Source organism: Callorhinchus milii, unplaced genomic scaffold (genome assembly GCF_018977255.1).
Source record: "Callorhinchus milii isolate IMCB2004 unplaced genomic scaffold, IMCB_Cmil_1.0 Scaffold1, whole genome shotgun sequence".
Taxonomy (NCBI): domain Eukaryota; kingdom Metazoa; phylum Chordata; class Chondrichthyes; order Chimaeriformes; family Callorhinchidae; genus Callorhinchus; species Callorhinchus milii.
This window is the reverse complement of record NW_024704742.1, coordinates 24,998,261-25,017,048: the sequence shown is the minus strand read 5'-3', so window position 1 is coordinate 25,017,048 and position 18,788 is coordinate 24,998,261. Positions and strand designations below refer to the sequence as shown.

General features: G+C 41.8%; 1 protein-coding gene across 1 annotated transcript in view; it reads right to left on the bottom strand.

Moving 5' to 3' along the window:
• Positions 1–5,484: 5,484 nt before the first annotated feature.
• LOC103189387 (lecithin retinol acyltransferase) overlaps positions 5,485–18,788 on the bottom strand; it is a 15,275-nt gene continuing 1,971 nt past the window's right edge. The window contains exon 2 of the mRNA XM_042337638.1: positions 5,485–6,583. Within this exon, the coding sequence (XP_042193572.1) occupies positions 6,431–6,583 (153 nt within the window). The 3' untranslated portion in view covers positions 5,485–6,430. The remainder of the gene's footprint in view (positions 6,584–18,788) is intronic.

Here is an 18,788-nt window from a genome sequence, read left to right as displayed (position 1 = left end):
GAGGAGAGTCTTGAGATGTGCCTTGTGGAGTCCTGTAACTTTGCAAGCGAGAGACCTGGAGTCCTGTAGCTTTGCAAGCGAGAGACCTGAGTTCAATTCCAGGCAGAGGGCAAAACCTTGGGCAAGTTTCCTTGCTCCACACAGAGGCTAATAATAATCCCTCCAAAAACCAAAAACAATAATAAAAATTGGTCATTTTCAATCTATGACTGTTTGTGGGACATTGCTGTGTGCAATTGGCTGCCACGTTCGCCCACAAATATACAGTCAATTCACTTTACAGTGTGTTCTGTGAAGCGCTTTGGGACGTCCTCCCGACGTGAAAAGCGCTATATCAAATGCAAGGATTATTATTATTATTATTATTGAAGGAGGCAAGGGAGGGAGCGAGGCAAAGGGGATGTGGGATGGAGTTCCAGAGGGTGGAAGCAGAGAGGCTGAAGGCCCCACCGCCGATGATGGGGAGGGCCAGGCGGGGGATATGGAGCAGGTTGAACGGAGGGAGTGGATGCACGAAGATGCACGGAGGTAGCAGAACAAGAGGCCATAGTTTTAGAGTTACAAAAGGCAATTTCAGGACAGACACCATGTGTTTATTTAAAAAAAATTATTTAGAAGGTAATCAACAACTGGAATAGGTTACTAGGAAGAGTGGTTGAGGCCAGGACACTGAACTCATTTAAAGATGCTGTCTTAGGAGAAAGATTTGTGGGCATTCTGGAGGGATGAGATCAAATAGGCCAAAAGGGTCTTCGTAATCTGAACTAATCTTGTGATCTTGTGATGTGTAAACTAATAATATTACAGTAATAATAATATCCTTGTGTTTGATCTAGTCCTTTTCAATTCAGGCGGGTTCCCAAAGCGCTTCACAGGATTTACCGTGAAATGGAGTGACTGTGTATTTGTAGGCGAACGCAGCAGCACAATAATTCAGTGAAATCCCATAAGCAGCCATGAAATGAATGATTAGTTTTATTTAGGGGATTGTTGGCTGGGAGAAACTCCCTTTTCTTTTTGGATAGCACTGTGGGATTTGTAACATATACTTGAACAGGCAGACAGGACCTCAGTTTATCATCTCATCTGAAAGATGACACCTCCGTCAATGCAAGAGCCCCAGCACTGCACTGACTATGCATAGTCAGCCTAGACTATATAAGTTTGAGTCCCACATGAGGCTGGAACCCACAACCTTCCAACCCAGAGGCAAGAGTGCTATCAGCTGAGCCAGGCTGACGCACAAAAGTTTGGGTGCTTTGGTTATCAACCTCCAAAGTAGAGAAGACACATAGATGAAAGGAAGCATACATGGAGAACAACAGAACCGCAGTATTGCAAAGAAACATGCCAATGATTAACTTGTGCTTTTTCCAATATTTGTTTTGCAAGATTTGTCCACATTTGTCAAGAGCATACGTCTACTAGATAAGCAGGACATTGTAAATCCTCAATTTACTGCAAAGTGTAGTGACTGTGTTTTTTGTACGCAAACATTTAGCATCCTGTAATGTATTGGCTAGAGTTCTCATCTCGCAAGCAAGAGGACCTGTGTTTGATCCCTGGGTAACTTTCCCACTGCTTGTCCAGCCAGAATCATTCCACCCATTAGGGCTTTGGCTTGCAGGGTTAACAGAAACTGAGTGGAATGACACCCTGCTCCCAGGTAATTTAAAAACACGAGAAAGATACAAGACATTATACATCACTTAGCCTTGCTTTTGCAGTGGGTGAAAAGCTTCACAAAGATGGATGCAATCAATGCAGTGTGACTTTATAAGAGTGGGGTCAAAAATTGTGGCTTGCATATTTATTACAGTAAATGTAACACATTATATACATTAAATATAATTATTATTAAATGGGCCTGAGGTAAGTCCCCCTCCCTACCCCCTCCTGGTTTGAGTAGTAAAGATATACCCTAGGTATGCCCACAAAGGTCTATTTGCTGCGTTGAACTTCTGGCTCACCTCCTTCTACTCTCAGTTACCAAGATATTATCTACCTGGTAAATATAAACCGTCAAAAGCTAATGCCCTATGAGACTGAAGTCCAGCACTGTTGGCATGGTTTTAGGATGTCACCATTCAGAATGCCCCTGGGGGAGTGGGGGAGTGGTGTGGTGGGGGAAGAAGGGTGTGGGATGTGTGGATAGTGATGCTTTGATTGACAGGGTGAGAAAACCAATAGGGAAGCACGACACTTTCAATGCTTGTCAGTCTGGGGGCTGGACTGCCTCTGGCATGATTGACAGCTTCGGGATATTGATACAATAACCTCACATAAGTCATATCAGTTGGGACGATACATTTAATATGACTTACGCAAAGTATGAGCTATGTCAAACTTGCTTTGAATATAAACTCCTCAATGGGACGTGGGCAGATGTACGACTTAGGCAATTATATGAAATATACAGATCAGACTTTTACTGCGAGTTTTACTGTAATTGTAAATGCTATTGTTGAGTCTAGTAGTGTGTGCAAAATTACTTGTTGGTCTAAACTTAAGTGAGGAACCGAAACCATGTGACGGTATTGAAACCTTGAAGGCATACCAGGCGATAAAACAGTAGCTTGTGATATAAAGAATAGAATATTCTTGTACTCATCTTTTTTGCTTGTGTTAAATAATTACCAAATAGGGCAATGAATTGTAAAGACATTATGCCAGCAAAAAACGAGGGTATAAAGTAAGCAAAAAAGAGACAACTGTGTGCCACATGATCAAGCCGTCATCCATCATCTCTTCTTCGGTGAAAAAGTGGAAAGGTGGGACTGAATGGATTTTAAAAGAACAAGTACAGACGCAATGAACCGAATGACCTTATTCTGTACTGTAAAGTTTTGTAATAATAATAATAATCCTTGCACTTGATAAATACAATACCAAATTACATTTGTAAAGCCCCTTTCACATCATGAGGACGTCCCAAGGCGATGGACAGTCAGGGATTTGGATTACCCCAGGAAAGCGACCTGCCAATCGATTAACAACCGGATTCCTACTTACTGCTAGATAAATAGAAGCGTGTGGAGAGTAAGGAAACTCCCCCAAGGTTTCGCCCTGCCCGGGAATTGAACCCGGGTCCTCTCGCTTGCGAGGTGAGCCCTCTATCCAATATGCTATAGGGCTCCATGATGGATCAGCCTCAGACTTATCTTAGTATTACCTGAACTAACTGTACACGACTTGCTGGGTAGCAGTATCAATGAGGTTTCAAGCATCAATGATTAAAATAGAAATACGGTAGTTGATAACTGCTAACAACATAGGCTAGTTCATTTCACCAGATGTTCAATATACAGATTTTATGAACTAAAGCTGTGACATAATATCAGCAGAAAATTGTAGGACCTTTGCATCAATTCGATCCAGACCCTTAAGATTAGGAGAAAAGACAGATCATAAAGCTCCTTCTGTTCAACAGATGGTTGTGGCTGAGAAGTTAATGCATTTGGAGATAATCTGTTTCTTCAGTTTAACACTGGCATCTTTGATCCAGTGTCCGTGTGGTCATCACATCCAGCCTTTGAGTTTCTATAGATCATTTTGTCTCTGAGTGTGTTCCAATTTGATCTCAAGTCAAATTGAAAGAAGCTGCTGCCATTTGAAACAATCTGAGCCTAGATTTCTTCTGCCTAGATTCGTATAGCGCCTTTCACGTCAGGAGGCCATCCCAAAGCGCTGAATCATCAAGGATGTGCACCTGAGCTGGGGTTTGGGATCAAGGGGAGTGAAGAGCAGGGAAGGTGAGGTTAGGGGGTAACTGAAGGCTTAGTCTTAAAATGGATTTTGAAGGAGGCAAGGGAGGGGGTGAGGCGAAGGGACTGTGGGATGGAGTTCCAAAGGGAGGGGGATCTATAGTGGACCACCTACTATTCCTCCTTTCATTATACTGTAGAATATGGGAAAGGGAAACCTAGAAGACCTAAGACCTAACCTAAGAACCGGTGTAGTTATTGAATGTGGCTGCATGATTATGATTTAAAATTCAAGCAATCTAGGGCCATTGCAAGTTGTTAATCAGTACATTATTAGTATGGCAACAAAAACCGAAGTCGCTGGGAACACATAGCAGGTCAAGCAGCATCTATATAGAAAGGAAGGTGAGTCAACGTTTCGGGTCTACGACTCTTCATCAGAACTGGGGCATATTGGGAGGGAGAGGCTTTTAAGGGCTAACAGAGAGGGGGGAGGCAGGACAAGGAAGACAAAAGAGAAAATGAGGTAGAGGACAGGGGATGATGGGTTAAAAAGTGGTAATGATGCAAAACAAAGCGGGGGATTGCAACACAACAGGGGAATAGAGGTGTTAATACTGCAGAACAAAGTGGGGGGAAAGATTGCAACAAAATAGGCAGAACCAGAGAGAGAAAAAGTGTGTCTGGGACCCAGATGATGTGGTAATGGTCACAGAAGAGGGGGTGGGGGAATGTGAGCTGTTATGGTCTGAAATTGTTGAAATCAACATTGAGGCCAGAGGGCTGTAGGCCCCCAGCAGATAAATGAGGTGCTGCGCCTCGAGCTTGCATTGTGGTTCATTGGAACAGCGTAGGAGACCGTGGATGGAGAGGTCAGAGTGCAAGTGGGAAGGAGAATTGAAGTGGCAAGAAACCGGAAGCTCAGGATTGTACTTGCAGAAAAGTTGTTTTGTTGCATTTTGTTTTCATTACTAGCATGGAAGTTGATTGCTTTCTGTACTTAAGTGCATCTTAGCATCAATCATAAGATCATGGGAAAGGTCCAGGTTGAACAAGTCTCTTCGATCTCATCCATCCAGAATAATCAACTCCCATCACAACTTTGAGTTTTTTTTCCTGTTAAAATGATAATTACCCAATAATCTGGAGGTTTTGCTCAGAGACATTGAGGAGTTGGAGCGAGTCAGCAGGGTTTTGTTCAGATACATTGGGGTCTACAGTTGTTGATAGGAAAAGCTTTGGTGTGGTTTAGAAAAGGACTGGGCAGAATGCCCTTTGCAAATTCCTGCATGCTAAAAATTCGTAACCCTACAAATTACTAACCAGCTTGGACCCACATCATTGAGGATTCAAGAACAATGGGAGGTGAAAGTTTTCAATAAACTAGTTATTTAACAAAGGAAAGATAAGACATCAGCTTCTAAGGAATAGATTAACAAGTCCTTGTACAACACAGCACTCATCCAGTTTATTTAATCCTCACTTGACATTGTTAGTTGGTGCCACCAACGTCACCAAGTGCAATTCATTACTGATGAGTACATAAACATCACACAAGTGACAATCCATGTATGAGGTGGGGAGGGTGAGAAATTTCAGAATCAATACTTATTTTCACTGAATTTACAGGGTGATCTGTTCATTTATTTTCGCCCCTGATTTTCTCGATTTTTTTGATATAAAAACCCTCCCTACAATTTTTTTTATTTTGTGACGTTTTTGTCCTGCGAACCTTTGTGTTCATGTAAAGACTACTCAACAAACTTGGAATTTTAAGAAGAATACACTATTTTTATTTCTTATTCAGAAAGATTTTGAACAAAGGAATAGGGAATAGACACAACGAGCTTTCTCTGCCATTTAGGAGCCACTGAAATGTGTCAGTGCTGCTGAAAATCCATACCCTGAGGAACCTTGTTGTAACATGGTCCACTGCGGTCAATAGTTCAGAGGCCACGTTATGAGCAAAACATGAAAAAAGATAAACTTCCAGGTTGCCGGTTCGATGCTGACATCACTTCCTGCACATGGTGCATGATGCAGAAATGCCGCTGTCAATTTCCTTGGCACGGTCACATCAGCTGCATTTCCTGCGCATAGTGCACGCTGGAGGAAGTGACCCGAAAATGCAATGCAAGCAGAAGGCGAGTCAGGTCAGAGGCCAGCCAAGTGTACATTGCTTCCAGTTAGTTTGTGTCCACAAGACATCAGCACTGTAAGTGAGTCAACGTTATAATGGAAGTTCCTTGTATTTTAGTTTTCTGTGACCAAGCACACATTGCTGACACATAAGCCACACAAGTGCAAAAAATAAAATTAAGACCATTGCATCTCGACCAACAATTCAAGTTAGTGCTGGCTCTGTGTGGCTTACGTCAAGGCAGGCAAATAAAACATTCTGTAATTAGAAAACTTTTTAAGTGCCAAAAGAGTCATTAAAATAAAAAAGTGTGAAAAATGTCTAAAATCTTAGCGTTACAGTACGTAGTAAGTTACAAAAAGTTTTAGTTTTGGGAACCTACTTGACATAAAATATCCATTAAAATAAAATCAGATGGGCTTACATAGTAAGCTAATACAGTTTGTTTTGTGTTTTGATGGAATTACATCCCACAAAAAGGCCAACTATTTTGGCACTGGCATAAACATTTATAAAATCATGTCCATCTTCTTTATACATCATTGGTATTAACATATTTACAGATCACTTGAGGTCAAGGCACAAGCTAGCCAGCCATCCATAGCAAGAAGGGTATCAAAATGGTGGGAAGAGTGGTAGAAGGCCCCAAACCCAGCCAAAACATCCCAGCCAGGCCTAACGCAGCAGTGACAAAAACACTCCTCTGGTCCCGGATTATAGTCTTCACCACCTCACAGAACTGCAAAACAAAAGACAAGCACATCAGTGATCAAACATCTATCTACAGCAATATCAAATAAATAAAATACTAATAATCATTTGGTCACTCAAACCACGATTGTTTTTGGGACACCGCTGTGTGCAATTGGCTGCCGCATTTAGCCCACAAAAAATATATACAGTCAATTTACTTGATAGTGTGACGCTTTGAGATGTTTCGAAGATGTGATAAGGCACTATATCAAATGCCAGGATTATTCTTATCACAGTTTTAGAGCTCTGGTCATCAATGTCATTTAGGAACGATTCCTGCAAATTTACAATTTAAAAGCACGTGTAAAGTTTGTGAATGTTGGCTTGGCTAAACAGAGCGCAAATTACAGCAATGAAACACGTGAGGCAACTAGGAGGACTGAATTTAAAAGTAAATTTGAGCACCATGGACAAATTTTGCACTCTGGTCAGATTACCCTCAATAGCCAAAATGTTAGTTTTAAATAGGATGTTACACCAGCCCTCCCTACTATGCCCACCACAGTGAATTAATTAGCTCCAACTGCTGTCTCTTTTGCGAACTGGAACAACTTAGCACGTTGATACTGTATTGATTTCACTCAAAGCTGGGCACCTTAAGAATGGAAATGTTTAAACCCCTAGTTTAATACTTATAGCTGTGTCCAAGCCTGAAGACCTAACAGAATATAAATTTAATCACCATAATAATAATAATCCTTGCATTTGATGTAGTGCCTTATCATGTCTTCGAGACATCTCAAAGCGCTTCACAGAATATACTGTAAAGTGAAATGACTGTGTACTTTTGTTGGGGAAACACAGCAGCCAATTGTGCACAGCAGTGTCCCACGAATAGACGTGGATTGAGTGACCAAATTATTATTATTATTTTTATTTTTTNGAAGGGATTATTATCCCCGGAAAAGCGATCCACCAATCGACTAACACCAGGTTCCGACTTACCACTAGGTAAACAGAAGCGCTTGGAGTAAGGAAACTTGCCTTACGTTTTACCCTGCTGGGAATCAAACCCAGGTTCCCTCACGTGCGAGGCAAGCGCTCTAACCACTGAGCTGCAGGACTCCACATGCACACCACCTGATGTGAATTGGGTCGGCCAATTCTAGATTCGGCAATTTGATCACTACCGCAAAGAGGCATTAGAGTAAACACAAGGAGGTTCTGGATACAGCTCAAAAAAAGTATGTTTTATGATTCGATTAAACTGTCAAATCAACATATCGATGTACAGTAACAAAGGCGTCCAATGAATATTGATAGACACAATGATTTCAATGATGGTTAAGGAGACAAGATAGAGTAAAGCACTAACTTTAAAGAGCAGATTCTACACTTGTAATAATAATAGCTGGTGGTTTCAATCAGTTGGTCTGTTCTCTGAGACCAGATGTCTGGTTTAGCTCTCAATCCTGCAAGCATTCAAATAGTTTCAAACCTACAGTTAAATATTTAAGCAGTCATTTAATGTACAACATGCAAATTTGCAGTTTCTAAAATCAGCCGTCTAACTGAAATGGGACCATGGTGTTAAAACACACACATGGTAATCACAGTATTCTGCACACCTAGGAATACAATGTTACTTTTCAAAGACTTTGTACAAGTTATGGGCAGCTATGTTGTTGGATTTACTGTCCACTTGGAAGAGTGGCCGACACACTCATGATTTGGTTGAATGCTATGTCCTGCCTACGTGGTGGAAACAGTTACAATGATCTGCCTGCTGTGTTGGAGGTTGAAATTCCAGTCAGTATTACTGTATATTTTTGGCAGTTTGCAGAGGCAGAAGCTGACAAATTACATGTTCCACAGTAACTAAAGCAGACAGCACTTTTTTTCTTTCAAAAAAACAGTTTTTGTGAATAGCTATTCACACAAGAGCAAAGAAATTATAGGCTCCCTGGAGCTAAACCAAGTGAGGTGGAATTAAAAACTAAGATGATCACACGGTTAGACCTTCGGGCTACTATATTTAACATGAAATTCAATCACTCAAACAAATGAAACAAGCCGTAGACTATTTACAGGTCACTTGAGGTCAAGGCACAAGTCGTAATAGCTCCAAACCCTTCAAATCAATACCCAACTATTCTTAAATTTAGTCTGAATTCGGAAGCTTCCAAAATCACTGAATTTAAGAACTGTGCAGACTTCTGCATAACCTTAAATTTTAAGACAAAGTGGGCTTACCAGGTCAGACAAGCTGAAATTCAGGCCTCTGCGGAAAGCCAACTTACTCTCAGAGATCATCCTCAGACCCGAAGACATTGAACAACTTTACCACTGGCCACATTATAATAATAATAATCCTTGTATTTGATCTAGCGGCTTAACATGTCATTGAGATGTCTCAAAGTGCTTCACAGAAAATATTGTGAAGTGAATTTTGAGAGCATAATACGCACAGCAATGTCTCACAAATAATCGTGGAGTGAGTGAGCAAATGTTTGGGGGGCATTTTAGGCAACAATCCTGGATTTCACATTACACTTCAAGACACAGTAGCCTTGCCCCTCCATTCCCCAGTCCTACCCCCCATTCCAGCTCTGCCCCCATTCCCCAGCTCTGCCCCCCCATTCCACAGCCCTGTCCCCATTCCCCAGCCCTACCCCCATTCCCCAGCCCTGCCCCCCAATTCCCCAGCTCTGCCCCCCATTCCCCAGCCAAGACCTCCCACATTCCCCAGACAAGACTCCCCCCATTCCCCAGCCAAGATCCCCCCATTCCCCAGCTAAGACCCCACCATTCCCCAGCTCTGCCCCCCATTTCCCAGCCCTGCCCCCCCCATTCCTCAGCCCACACATACACACACAAACACACCCTTGCACAACCACTCCCACACCCTGACACAGTTTCTCTTTCCCACATCAGTTGAAGAAAATTGTAGTACAACAACAACAAGATTACATTTGTATAGCGCCTTTCACATTGGGAGGACGTCCCAAGGTGCTAGACAGAGTACAGCATTTCAGACCCGAGCTCGGGGTCAGGGGGGGAGAAGGGAGGGGAAGGGGGGTTGCCGATGGGATGGTCAAAGAGGAGGATCTTGAGGCGGGACTTGAAGGAGGCTAAGGAGGGGCGAGGCAGAGTGATTGGGGGATGGAATTTCAGAGGATGGGGGCAGAGTGACTGAAGGCTCTCCCGCCAATGGTGGGGTGGGTGGGTCGGGGGACGTGGAGCAGGCTAGAGCCGGCTGAGCGGAAGGAGCGGGTGGGTTGGTAGGGGGTTAGGAGGTCGCAGAGGTAGAGTGGTGCGAGGCCGTGGAGGGCTTTGTATGTGAGGACCAGGATCTTGAACTGGATCCTCTGAAGGATAGGGAGCCAATGGAGTCGGGCGAGAATGGGGGAGATGGGGTCACAGAGTTTGGTGCGGGAGAGGACACAGGCTGCAGAGTTCTGGATTATCTACAGCCTGTGGAGGGAGGAGTTGGGAAGGCCGACAAGCAGAGCGTTTGCATAGTCGAGCCAATAATAAGAAGCTTTGCAGGTACAGGATCAGATGATGAATGATCTGCGTTAAGGATTTGGAGAATGTCGAAATTCAGCCTGAACAACAACAACAACTTGCATTGATATAGCACCCCTTCACGCAGGGTAGCGTCTCAGAACATTTGACGGTGGCAGAGCACATGGCAGAGCACTACCCCGAGTGGGGGGGAGGGGGAGGTGACCATGTGCACGGTCAAAGAGGAAAGTGTTAATTTATAAGACACTTCAACAATTGTTTAAAAAAACAAGTAGTTTCCATCTAATTAATTTAATGAGAAATGCTGAGCCTCTGAAGCGCTTCTCTGTGTTTCAAGGTCATGCCAGTGCCACAAGCAGCGCGTACAGAAATGTATTAACCATCATAAACCAACGACATGACGGTTAGGAACATTACCCAGAGTTTGCTAAGAACTGCGGCCAGTATTGGCCTTTTGCATCTTGGAGCAGACGGTACTTAGAAATCTTCTCACTCATTTCGTGCAAGTCAAAATCTGAACTTCGTGGTGACCTGTTTTTATTGCTCTCTGCTGTTAGAATGCACTACCTTACAGTGTGTAAAACAAAACTAGATCATTTCACATCAGTTGTCTCTGAGAACAATTATTTCAGTGAGTGGGTGGGTCAACTTACCCTGCAATACACAGAGGATACAGTTCAAGATCCTGGTCCTCACTTTCAAAGCCCTCCATGGTCTTGCTACCTCCTACCTCTGTGACCTCCTAATCCTCTACCAACCTGCCCACTCAGCGGACTCCACCTCGCCCGCCCCACCATTGGCGGGTGGGCCTTTTACCATTCTGCCGCCACCCTCTGGAACTCCATTCCACAGTCCCTCTGCCTCACCCCCTCCCTTGCCACCTTCAAGACCTGTCTCAAGACCCTCCTCTTAGGCTGTGCCTTTGGTCACCCTCCTTCCTCCCCTGCCCTCCACCCTCCCCGATCTTGACCCCCTGCTCAGATCCAAAACACTGATTGTCCAGCGCCTTGGGACAACCTCAAGACATGAAAGGTGCTATACAAATGTAATTTTGTTGTTGTTGTTTCAACACTTACATAAATGAAAACTTTCCTACAAGACTTAGCAACACCCATGAATTAAATTGTACTGAATAGAATTTGAGCACAATGTACAAGAATAAAAGTTTTAAGCTTAATATATTTCTGTTTTCTACTACAGCTTTGCAAAATACTCAAAATCGGGATCCAACCTGTGATAATTAACCCGATCAAAAAGGCAAATAATTTGCTTTAGAAACATTCTTAATTTCAGGCTTCTGACACATTACCCATCAACTCAACGCTTGTAGCTTTACCTCTATCGAAATTAGACACAGTGCCACATTTTTGTTTACAAGAGTAACTGGAGCTTATTACACAAACATTTTAGATAGGCATTTGTGTCCTTATCCTCCACATATGAAGTGCCCAATGCCAACCATCCCCATCATTAGAATGATACAAACCTCCTAAGTATTTAACCTTTTAGTGCAAGATCATCCATTCGCAAGTATGTCAATATTGTGAACCTTTCCATTCCACAATACAGGTTAAGGGATTAGTGAGCTTGAATTCTGTTTACTAACAAACAATCTGCAATATATAGGGAGAGGAGGAAGGTGGGTTTGGGGGTGGTGGGGGGTGGGGGTTGGGAATGTATCCCATCAGAGGCCACAAGATGTCATATGGTTGAAATTTCAGCCCTCTTGAGTAGCAACTAGCTTGTATATTTAAAGACATTGGTCTATGGGAGTCGGTTGTACTGTTGTGGAATTCTGTAGCGTATTGGTTAGCGCACTCGCCTTGCAAGCGAGAGGACCTGGGTTTGATGTAACATTCATTAAACGTAATTTGCATCTGAGATTAAAGCACCTAAGTTATGTTTATCTCTCTGTCATATAATAATAAATAATACTAACCTTGCATTTGAGATAGCACCTTATAGCGCAGAGCGAAAAGTTAGGCAAGTTTCCTTATTCCACATGCCTCTGTTTACCTAGCAGTAAATAGGAATCCAGTCGTCAGTTGATTGGCGGATCGTTTTTCTGGGGATAATAATCCCATCAAGCAATCAATGAATCAATCAATCAATAAATAAAATAATAATTTGGTCACTCATCCATAACTGTTTGTGGGACACTGCTGTGCACAATTGACTGCTATGTTTCGCCCACAAAATATACAGTCAATTCACTTTACAGTATATTCCGTGAAGCGCTTGAGATGTCTCAAAGACGTGATAAGGCGTTATCTCAAATGCAAGGATTATTATTATTTATTATTATATAACAGAGAGAAAAACATAACTTAAGTACTTTATCCTCAGTTGCAATGTATGTTTATGAACGTTTCAATTGAACCAAGTGGAGTTTAGTCTAGATTGTCATGTTCAATGATAGGTTTGGTGAAAGGTTTGGTGCTGACTAGATTTAAAAACATATGCCCTGCTTTTCTGACTCGGTCTTTACAATGTTGTCCAAAGTCAAAACAAGTGTTCAAAAGATTCAACAAGGATTTAAATATTTTTAAGTTTGAAATACCAAATCAGCAAAATTATCTGACAAGTTGAAACATGTACAGGTTTGTTAAAATAAATAAAAAGGAAAAATATGTTACCAGTTCCTCTAGATTAAATTCTTGCTTGTAAAAGGGAAAGCACACAAATCAAACACTGATTTGAATAACTATTGGGATGCCAGCCAGTTTATCATGCCAACAATAAACTTTCTTAGTTCTCATTCCCTAAGTAAATGCACAGGAACTATATATGATATATATGATATAAACAAACAAAAAAAACTTCCTACTGACGCTAAAGATTTATTTAAAAAATAAACTCATTATCGCTATGTTGCTCCTTAATGCAACAATGCAGTCTGGGGCATTTGACTCAGGCCATTTGTTATGGTTACATCCTTTGGCAAATGGTTCTGTGAGCAGAATGAAGTTGTCCTCATTCAGCTGGAAACATTTGTTTTGTTCAATAAGTTAAATTCCCAGTTGCAGGAAGTGGGTTGTAAACAGAAAGCAGCTCAGTGTGTACAACACATGATGACAGCAGATAAAGCCTCACGTTGCATCATTGCCCCAGATTTCAATTCTATTTCAATTGACCAACATGTAGAGCTATCAAATACACTTTAAATGGATGGGGTGGTAAAGAAAACAAGTCTCTTAAAGACACCAGCTGATGCTGGAATAAGATTGCTCAGATGATAAGGCAGCACATGACTACCTTGCCCAAGTAGCATTAATCACAAGTGAGCCTTATTGGTATTCTATTTGACCCCCTCACCCAAGAGACTCACCGACAAGGCCAAACCTGACTTGGTAATGGAATTATGGAATATTGTACAATTTTTGTTTTACTTTTAAGACAGCCGGATGGGCAACAAAATGATGTAACAATAATAATAATAGTACTTGCATTTGATATAGCGCTTTTCACGTCTTCTAGATGTCTCAAAGCGCTTCACAGAATATGCTGTAAAGTGAATTGACCGTATATTATGGGAAAGAGGATGGGGTACATTATGGGAAAGAGGATGTACATTCCCATCCTCTTTCCAGCAGAGGTCTCTGTACAGTGATCAGGACTAGCCCCACTCACTGGATGTTCCCTGCCTAGCTAAAATACAGAGACCAATTATAGTGCCTGCGAGCAGGGATAAAACTTGTAATGTTACAATAATTCTTGCATTTGATGTAGCACTTATCATGTCAAAATGTTTCACAAGGAATTCTATAAAGTGCAATAATTATTTGTAGGCGAATGCAGCAGGCAGTTACACAAACAAACAGCCATGAAGTGAATAATAATAAAAATAACAATCCTTGCATTTGATATAGCGCCTTATCTCGTCATTGAGACATGAAGTGAAATGAGCGATTTTATCGGGACGCCAAGAAAAACTTTGCATCACAATATTCAAAATGAGAAGGATTAACAAGGACTTCAGTTTAACATCTTAACCAAAGATCCAAAGTTCAGAAAGCGTCTATCTAATTACCATGCTATTGAAAGCTTGCCAAATAGCATTGATTACCACAGTGATTCCTCATACTTCTAGTGCTTCTTATTCCATTCCTGAGGTGTATTGAAACTTTTCTTGTTTAATTAAAACAACAAACAACAAAACTGTGACCAGTGTGCTGGGAAGTGATGTCCTCAGTCCTAACCTAAATGCAGTAAATTGGAAGTATTTTGGGCTCAAATAAGTGAAAATAAATGAATGGTAAATGTATCTTAATTGTCAGGATATGAACAGTCTAAGCTACTGTGAGAATAAAAAATATATTTACTACATCACCCAGATGGCCAGTGCGTACATTATGAAAATAAACATTGCAAATATATCAAATGCAAGCATTATTATTATTAATATTAATATTATTATTATTGCCTCCTTCTTCCATCCTTCCTACCCCACATGCGGTCCCTCACTAGCACCACCTTCTTCCACCTCCGACGTATCGCCTGTCTCCGCCAATACTTCTCCCCAAAAGCCGCTGAAACCCTGGTCCATGCCTTTGTCACCTCTTGGCTGGACTACTCCAACGCTCTCCTTGCCGGCCTCCCCTCCACTACCATCCATAAAATCCAAATAATTCAAAACTCTGCCGCCCGGATTAACACCCGCATGGAACTCCGCTCCCCGATCATCCCAGTCCTTGCCAGACTGCACTGGCTGCTTGTCCCAGAGAGGATCGATTTCAAGATCCTCACACTTGTATTCAAGTCCCTGCACTCCTCCGCACCCCCCTACCTCTCTGACCTCCTCTCCTCAAAACAGTACCCGTTGCCTTCGTTCCTCCGGGTCTGACGTCCCCCGAGTTCTCCGCTCCACCCTCAGCCACTATGCCCCGAGGCTCTGGAACTCCCTGCCTCACTCCCTTTGCCTCGCTCCCTCTCTTCCTATTTTCAGGTCTCTGCTAAAGATCTTTCTTTTCGACCGCGCCTTTGGTCACCTTCCTCCCCTCCCCCTGGCTCGGTCCCGGGATCCGTTACTGTAAAGTGCTCTGAGACGCCCTCCGGCGTGGAGGGCTCTATATAAATCCAAGTTGTTGTTGTTGTTGCCACATGTGTTAATTACCTCTGAAGACACCAACTTCAAAGAGAGGGTACATTTCTCTTTGCAGTATTTTCCTCTCCTGCACCTTCCTAGATATTCTGCTCTTGTGGCACAAGAAAGTGTTGAGATGTCTCCCTTTGTGATCATGTTAAACTGCGTCATGCTAAAATTAGTTCAGAGGTCTTGCTTCATTTTTACTCCTGCCAAGTGTTGAGCTGGCGTAAAAGTGAGACTTCCTCTTCCAATCAACTGAATGACAGCAATAAATTCATGCCTTAAAAAGGTCATTTATTTCAACACAAGGTTGGTGAGTCTGTCCTTCCTGAATATACAACCCATTCAATCTTGAATGGGTTGTATATCCAGGAAGGACAGTTGGTCAAAGGAGCAATGAGTATGGTCTGTACTCAAGAAAATATGACTTATTAATAATAATCCTTGCATTTGATATAGGACCCTATTACATTGTTGAGACATCTCAAAGCGCTTCACAGGATATACTATAAAATGGATTGACTGCATTTTGTGGGCGAACCGAGGCAGCCAGTTGCACACAGTAAGGTGCCATAAATAGACATGGAGTGAGTGACCAATTTTTATTTTATTATTATTACATACTGGAACATCATGCACGATTATGTTCTGCCTCAAATAGATTTATGGCCTTCATCCTGATCGTGTAAAAGGTGATTGTGCTGAAGTGATAAAAAAGTTTTTTCACAAGATCAAAGCAAAGAGGGGCAAGAAATCTGAAGTGTGTGAATGTAAATTAATATTAACTTTAATTTTATCGAAGTCAGTGTTCCCAGAGGTTTCACCTATGATTTTACTGCACATGCTGTAAGAACAAGATGTAGATATGTTACTGCTAGCAGGATGCTTGATGCATTGAGTCAAGAGGCTATCTCGTACCAACAACAACAGCAAATTACATTTGTATTGTGCCTTTCACATCAGGAGGACGTTCCAAGGCACATTTAACTTACATTTCTTTTTATTCTAGTACGGATTTCACAGTTCATGTCAGGTTGGTTGAAGTCACTCCTTATCAAACAGAGACCTTATCTAATTATAGTTAAACGAAGGTCATTCCTCTGACAACATTTTATTCATGAACTTAACTCAGGATCCAAATTCCTTGCTGCTCTACAGGCTTTGGACAGAAGGTTGAATCCCACATCAGGACTTTGAGCTCACAGTCTAGACTGTGCTCCAGTACAGAGCTGGAAGACTGTTGTATTGTTAGTGTTACTGTCTTTCAGATGAGATGTTAAACAAACATCCTGTCTGCCTGTTAAAGCAGCATTAAAGATCCCTTGGCACTATTTTAAATGAGAAGGGAACTTTTCTCGATATCCTGGACTTCACTTTTTGGCTGTTTTAGGTAAAATGCTGTGGGCAAATTCACTGCTCCATTAACCTACAAATACAGTCACTACACTTTACAATAAATTCTGAGATATCTTGAGATATTGACACCAAAAGGGAGTATACCAAATACACCCATTATTATAATGAAAGCATAAGTATAGTCACTAATTGGGATACATCAATGCTTTTATTTCTCCCTCCTACATCAATTTTGTAGTTAAAAACAAATTCCATATTTTGGAAATATGATGGCTGCATAAGAATGCACTTGAAGCCAAGATCCTCTAAACTAACTTTGCAACTAATTGCTTTATGTAACTTTGGTAAATGCAAACTTTACAAACCAACAAGAAATGAGTCAAAACACATACACAAGCATATGCTATTTTGTAAGGACTTAGACCATTTGGAAAAAAAAGTAAATCCTGCAAATTTCAATAGAAATACCCAAAGAATCCTGTCAATAAAAAATCCTTTGGCCAATCAATCCAATGACAGTCATTTGATATTCCCACTCTAACCACTAATAAGCACTCGGCTCCTGTTAACTCTGCAAACTCCAGTACACCAGCACACACTCTGGGGTACCCAAGCCTTGGTTCCTGCCAATCTATGCCTCTCTCTCTGGAATTAGGAAAGCAGGATGTGTCCCTTTAGGAAAGAGTGTTCTTCATTCCAAGCACAGGAATCTCCATGTATAGATGGCACAGGCTCTTAACCATGTTTGCAGCATGTGTCAGACAACAGAATGACAAAAGAGAAGCCCTCAGCCTCTAAACCAGGACCTACAACAATTGCCTTAATCAGCATGAAAAAGGCTTCTCCAAATTTCATCTCTGAAAACTTCCTTTTACATTTCTAATCTTAAGAGTGAACATCAAATGTACTCACTGAAAAAAAATTAAACTTAACCACCACCAGAAAACATTTCGCAAACTCACCCCAGCTGTTTGGTTTATTAGCCGCCAAAAACATTCCATAGCCACTCGGCACTTCCTGCCTAATGCATGTGGAAGAAGTGAAGGGCATGGTGAGTATGAAGACAGGCATTGGAGAATCATAAAATTTACAGCGCAGAAGCAGGCCATTCAGCCCATTGAGTCTGCACCAGCTCTCAGAGAAGGCCATACTTTAATCCCAATGCTCTGTTCTATCCCCATCACCTAATTATCATATATCTGTCCATTTCCCTCTTGAAAACACCTAACCTCTGCCACCTTAGCTGGCAGGGCATTCCACTTACCAACAACTTTGTGTGAAAAAATTACTCCTTGCGCTCTCCTTGGGGCTATCTTACATGTATGTCTCCCGGTCACTGTTGTTCTAAACTGTTCTGGACTGTATGTAAGGGAACAGTGTGACCATGAACACTTTGACATTGCTGAGCTGTTTCCACAATTTGGCAAATTCAAAACAAGAGGGCATTAATGTAAGATAGTTAATAATAGGACAAAACCTTAGGCAAGTTTCCTTACTCCACACTCAAGCTTCTGTTTATCCAGCGGTAAGTAGGAACCCAGTTGTTAGTCGATTGGGGGATAGGTTTTCATGTAAATAAAAAATAAATTAATAATAATAATGTGGTCACTCAACCCATGACTGTTTGTGGGACACTGCTGTGCGTAATTGGCTGCCGCGTTTTGCCCACAAAAAACACAATCACTACACTTTACAGTATATCCTGTGAAGCGCTTTGAGACATCTTGAAGATGTGATAAGGCGCTATATCAAATGCAAGGATTATTATATACATTTATACAGTGCCTTTCACATTTGGAAGAAATCTCAACAATCTAATAGGAGTTTAAGAGGCACTTCTCCATGCAGAGGGTGATGGGACAAAGGAACTCAATGCTGGTTAAAGCAAAAAGGTATTGAAGAGAATACTTGATGCATACTTCAGGGAGAAGGGGATAGGAGAAGGATGGAAGTAGGGGCTTGTGTGGAGTGTAAACACCAGCAGGGACTGGTTGGATCAAATGATCTGTTCCATGCCAGATCACTTTAACTGTGTGACAGACAGCGATGGTAAAGTCAAGATTTACACAAAGGAGGGGAGGAGGGGAACATTAATGAAGACTCATTCAGAATATTTACACTCACTACAATGATTTGCTTGCATAGAACTTTGTTCCCAGGTTAGCCCGCCTCCCTAGAATGGAGTTCCTACTACCTGAGATTAGCCACTTTACTGCCTCCAACCTCGGGCACTACTGTCCTATCTCAAACCTGCCCTTCCTGGCCAAAGCTTTGGAAAGCG